Source organism: Somniosus microcephalus, chromosome 30 (assembly GCF_052327205.1).
Source record: "Somniosus microcephalus isolate GS21.2 chromosome 30, FLI_Smic_1.0, whole genome shotgun sequence".
Lineage (NCBI taxonomy): Eukaryota > Metazoa > Chordata > Chondrichthyes > Squaliformes > Somniosidae > Somniosus > Somniosus microcephalus.
In genome coordinates, this window is record NC_141016.1 from 39,271,020 (window position 1) to 39,277,082 (window position 6,063).

The 6,063-nt window shown below is 51.9% G+C and overlaps 1 protein-coding gene across 4 annotated transcripts in view; it reads left to right on the plus strand.

Moving 5' to 3' along the window:
• Positions 1-5,467, plus strand: part of add2 (adducin 2 (beta)) — a 203,090-nt gene extending 197,623 nt beyond the window's left edge. For 3 of the 4 annotated variants that reach the window (XM_085971352.1, XM_085971351.1, XM_085971353.1), the window contains one exon: positions 2,148-5,467. In XM_085971352.1, coding sequence (XP_085827478.1) covers positions 2,148-2,461 — 314 coding nt within the window. In that variant the 3' untranslated portion in view covers positions 2,462-5,467. The remainder of the gene's footprint in view (positions 1-2,147) is intronic. The other variant, XM_085971354.1, reaches the window with a different exon arrangement.
• Positions 5,468-6,063: the final 596 nt, after the last annotated feature.

Here is a 6,063-nt window from a genome sequence, read left to right on the forward strand (position 1 = left end):
CGTCTCCTCCTCTACCTCTCTCAGCTGCCACCTGTGAAATTGGACTGCTCTCCGAGTCTCGCTGCATGTGTAGTTTGTGCCTAAACCATGATCATTCTGTGCGTGTGCATTAACTTGCTAAAGCGTGTGTACCCTAGAGACCCCTCCCCTCGACCTCTGCTTACTGCTGTAAACCCAATGCTCACTGGGACCAACCACATTAGTCTTCCAATCAAGGGTTTAAGCAACTGTGGGCATTCAGTTCCTTGTTCAGCACTGGGACCAAAGGTCCACATGGACCACAGGAGGGGCTCCCACTGGGACCAGGAGTGGGGCTCCCACAGTGACTGGGACCAGGAGAGGGGCTCCCACAGTGACTGGGACCAGGAGAGGGGCTCCCACAGTGACTGGGACCAGGAGAGGGGCTCCCACAGTGACTGGGACCAGGAGTGGGGCTCCCACAGTGACTGGGACCAGGAGAGGGGCTCCCAGTGACTGGGACCAGGAGAGGGGCTCCCACAGTGACTGGGACCAGGAGTGGGGCTCCCACAGTGACTGGGACCAGGAGAGGGGCTCCCACAGTGACTGGGACCAGGAGAGGGGCTCCCACAGTGACTGGGACCAGGAGAGGGGCTCCCACAGTGACTGGGACCAGGAGTGGGGCTCCCACAGTGACTGGGACCAGGAGAGGGGCTCCCAGTGACTGGGACCAGGAGAGGGGCTCCCACAGTGACTGGGACCAGGAGTGGGGCTCCCACAGTGACTGGGACCAGGAGAGGGGCTCCCACAGTGACTGGGACCAGGAGAGGGGCTCCCACAGTGACTGGGACCAGGAGAGGGGCTCCCACAGTGACTGGGACCAGGAGAGGGGCTCCCACAGTGACTGGGACCAGGAGAGGGGCTCCCACAGTGACTGGGACCAGGAGAGGGGCTCCCACAGTGACTGGGACCAGGAGAGGGGCTCCCACAGTGACTGGGACCAGGAGAGGGGCTCAGTGACTGGGACCAGGAGAGGGGCTCCCACAGCGACTGGGACCAGGAGAGGGGCTCTCAGTGACTGGGACCAGGAGAGGGGCTCCCACAGTGACTGGGACCAGGAGAGGGGCTCTCAGTGACTGGGACCAGGAGAGGGGCTCCCACAGTGACTGGGACCAGGAGAGGGGCTCTCAGTGACTGGGACCAGGAGAGGGGCTCCCACAGTGACTGGGACCAGGAGAGGGGCTCCCACAGTGACTGGGACCAGGAGAGGGGCTCCCACAGTGACTGGGACCAGGAGAGGGGCTCCCACAGTGACTGGGACCAGCAGAGGGGCTCTCAGTGACTGGGACCAGGAGAGGGGCTCCCACAGTGACTGGGACCAGGAGAGGGGCTCTCAGTTACTGGGACCAGGAGAGGGGCTCCCACAGTGACTGGGACCAGGAGAGGGGCTCCCACAGTGATTGGGACCAGGAGAGGGGCTCCCACAGTGATTGGGACCAGGAGAGGGGCTCCCACAGTGACTGGGACCAGGAGAGGGGCTCCCACAGTGATTGGGACCAGGAGAGGGGCTCCCACAGTGATTGGGACCAGGAGAGGGGCTCCCACAGTGACTGGGACCAGGAGAGGGGCTCCCACAGTGATTGGGACCAGGAGAGGGGCTCCCACAGTGATTGGGACCAGGAGAGGGGCTCCCACAGTGACTGGGACCAGGAGAGGGGCTCCCACAGTGATTGGGTTCAACACAACAATTCCGTTGTGTTGCTTCCCCGTTGTGGAAGTGATTCAGCAACCCTTCATTATAAATGATGTGCCAATTCAGATTGTGCAGCTATCTCCCAGACGCAAGATCAGATGCACGTGCAAAAGAGATGTATTTGGATGGAGAGTGGCGCAAATAATAACCGGTATTCGTACGTTGGCAAATCACCGTGCCGTGCAGCTCTTGCACCGAGCACTCGGAGTGATGGGAGTCCAATTGTCTAAGGCCATTTGAGGCTGTTTTAGCTTCACTTTCCAGTCATGTCTGGGGAGAATCAGTCAGGAGAAAGTTCTGCCCATGAATTCTGCTCTTCAACATTCCGTAATAACTTCCTTCAGTAAATGTGCAGCAGAGTATTGGTGGCACTGAGTTCCACCAGGACTCCCAATATTGCGACTCTCACATTTTTGCACTTTTCCCTTTCCTAAAGAAACCAAGCTGTCCGAGGATTCCAAGGAACTGGGCGACCCCGAGGCAGCAGCCCCTGGAGTGGTGGTTAATGGGAAGCAGGAGGACCAGTCTGTGGAGGAGCAACTGAGCAAAGGGATAAGTCAGATGATGACCAACGCAGAGAATGGCACCGAGGCCCCCGTTAAAACAGCCAAGGACAAAACGGAATCGGTGACCAGCGGCCCCCTCTCGCCAGAGGGCTCACCATCCAAGTCCCCGTCGAAAAAGAAGAAGAAGTTTCGTACTCCATCCTTCCTGAAAAAGAGTAAAAAGAAAGAGAAAACAGAATCCTGAATTGGGGCGGGCTGGGCAAAGAAAATAAATGTCAAAAAAAAATAACTTGTTTGAAGGAGCACCCAACACAAACAGGGAATTTTGTATTATATATCAGCATCGTCCGTTCAGCGCACCAATTTGTGTTACATTTACACTGATAATATAGTGCAAAGGGGCAATCCAGTGGGATCTACCCGAGCGCGGGGGCTGAATTTCCTCTGCTCACTATTTTTGCCACACTTGTTTGACACATTTTCTGGTCTGCTCTGTTTTAACTAAGCAGGTAATCCATTTCAAATTGGTTAATGGTTTAGTTAAAACTATGCAGACATGAATCTAGCAAACGCACTCACCAGTGCACCGGAAGTAGTTCCCCGAGGAACTTCAGCCATGCCTTGTCCTGCGCACCAAGCCTGTCGTCACTGCCTCGTTTTCGATCTTCAACACAAAATGCTCTTGGCGCACCGGGTTGCCTGCCTGCGTGCCGTGCGGTTCAGAGTGTTACACCATAGGTGTGCAAGCGAAGGGTGCTAAACTGATACCTTAAACTGGGCACCTGAGCTGTCAGGAGAGGCGATGGAAACCGGGGAAGTTTTACCCTGGGGTGTGGAGCAAGCTTGCTATCGAGGCAAAAGGGTTAGCAGTACATTGAATCCTAATAATATGTCTGATATAATGGCAAACTCTAGAAGGGGGACCCGGACACAAGCTCAATAGAGGGGAAATGAGCAGACAGCTTCGGTTCAGCTACTGTACCAGAGGATGGCAAACATACCGCTTGGAAAGGCAGATTGTACTGGCAGACTTGAGAAGGTGGAGAAATGGGGTAGTGTGTGATATTTGGTCAGCTCTGTACCAGCCAGATTGGTCCTGTACACCCCCTGATTCTAAACAAGTTTAGACAGAGGGAGTGCAAGTGAGTATTTAAATAGTTTTTATTTTCATTGTTGTTCCCTCTTCATAGGGCCAGGATTATTGGGATAATATTCCCAACAAATTGTAGCCATATTCCACAATTTATTTAAGACCATGGAATAGGTCCAAATACGTTGCAGAGTCCTTGCTTCCTGTTGTAGCAAAAGACCGTTGTGATTCAATCGTGTCTTGGGCCAGTATGAGCTTCACGGGTCTCTTGAACCCCCGGGAGGCCCACCATGATTCGCCACTTCTGGTGAGATCAACCTCGATCTACTTTGGAAATGATGCAGCGACTTCAGGAGTGGAGAGCTCATCACACAAGGCCAGTGTCACACAGCAGCCGCAGTGACCACCTTCAGCATCCTCTCCAAAATGGCTGCAGTGCATCGTAGAACTGAGATGTGGCCTTTGCAGTCTTTCTACTGCCTGAAGTGTAAGGGATCTAGAAGTTGTCCATTTAATTTTGGGGAATATCCATTTTTCTGTTCTGTTTGAAACTCTATTCAGCTGATCTGTCAGGTGATGCTGAATGTTCCAAATGGAGATATCAGGACACTGCGCTCTGTCTCTCTCTCTCTCTCTCTCTCTGTCGGTCGCTCTCTCTCGGTCTCTCTCTCTCTCTCTGTGTCTCTCTCTGTCGGTCGGTCTATCTCGGTCTGTCTCTCTCTCGGTCTGTCTCTCTCTGTCGGTCGGTCTCTCTCGGTCTGTCTCTCTCTGTGTCTCTCTCTCTCTCTGTCGGTCGGTCTGTCTCTCTCTCGGTCTCTCTCTCTCTCGCTCTCGGTCTCTCTATCTTTCCTTCTATCTCACTGTGGTGTACTTTGAAAGTGCCTAGTGGCAGCCATTTTGTATTTTCCATACAGTGGCTTCATCCCTTAACATCAGAGAGTTGGACAAACAAATGGTTAGTTACAGGATCAAGTGTTGCATGGAGAAGTACTGAGAGAAATGATTGAATGTTGTGTGGAACATGACGGCCCCAAGCTGCTGAAACCGGGGAACTCTTGTGTCAAGGGACCAGTCAGTCTAAGAGACGGTCAGTTTGGTATTTTGGAGTTTAGCTTGATTTACCTTTGTGGGGTCAGAGAGGATCTGTGCATGGGTGGAGTCCATGGTAGTTAACCCCCCATATCGTGATCATGGTGTCATCGGAGGAGAGATTGATGATGTCACTGGAAGTTGAACAGTCACTTTGAGAAATCCCTGTGAATTTACAGACACATCTCTGCATCAACAAAGACCGTGTGGAAATTCAGGTGAATGGACTTCATCTTTAAAAGAGTCCCCATTATCGTAATCATTTAACCATTTACTAGTGGCGTTGCCTGTTGATTGGAGCATTGGATTAGGGGAACAAGCACAGGTGGCCAGACTTTCAGTGAGGGGGTTCACGGTGTCGTGGTTTATGTTACTGGACGAGTAATCCAGAGAACGGGCTAGAAATTCGACTCGGGTGGTGAGTGGCCAGAAATGGGCGGTATCAGATTGGCTGCTGATTGGACGGTATCCGATTGGCTGCTGATCGGACGGTATCCGATTGGCTGCTGATTCAGTCCCGCCCGTTTTTGCACCACCGCCCGAGAGGAATTTCTTGGCCAACGTGAGTTCACATCCCGCCCTGGCTGTTTGAGAATTTGAATTTGGTTTTTAAAAACCAAACCTGGTATCAGTAAGTGACTCTAAAGGAAGACATCATTTGTAGATGAAGCACTGAGTGCAGTCAGCAGCAGCTGGTGTTACACAAGGAGCAGTGAGTAATGTGACACCTGCTTCTGCTCCTTGGAAAAGAAGGAAAAATGTGGGAGTTTTTTGGCCCGTCTCTGTGGTTTTCCATAAGCACAGGGCATAAATCTGCCACAGTACATTTTATTTTTGTTACAATAGCAGAATGATCGATGGATGGAAGCACATTTCAATGTTGTAACACACTTGGGGAGACTTCCTTGATCACAATTGCAAAGATGGAGCAGATTGTGAAGGCTGCCTGGAGCTAAGAATGGAATGTGCCTATCAACACACTGCCAGACGCACTGTTATTCAATTCAATTCAATTTTATTTGTCATATATGCAGCAGACGTGTGTACTGCACAATGAAATGTTGATTTTTACGAGTCCTCCCAGTCCTCCTTACTCTTTACACCAGTGTCCACGGGCTTCTTATTTCATTTTGCCACTGGAGCTTGCTCCTTCTGAACCTCCGCACATCACCACTGTGCCGACGGGGCCTGTCCAGGTTTGTAGTGCGGCTTTACTTGGTGACGGGAAGAGGGTGTTTACTGAGAAATGAAGGCCTCTCTTTTGCTGACTTACTGTCCCCTTGCGTGTGTAACAGCGGAGCCACTATGGACCGAGGCAGCCCTCCATCAATCCTCCTCACTCCATATCTCTCACCAACAGAAGGAAGGAAACCCAGGCCCAAGGTGGATCAGTTAACGGCCTACAAACTAGAGAGTTTCTGCGTAAAATGGTTCCGCTTCTTTGTGAGTTATTCTTTACCTCCAGTCAGTGTAAATAATTAACTTTAAGCCAGATTGAAGCAGATATAGAATCTTACAGCACAGGAGGAGGCCATTCGGCCCATCGTGCCTGTGCCGACTCTTTGAACGAGCTCTCCAATTAGTCCCACTCCCCCCACCCCTCGCCCCCCCGCTCTTTCCCCAGAGCCCTGCAATTTGTTTTCCTTTTCAAGTATTTATCCAATTCC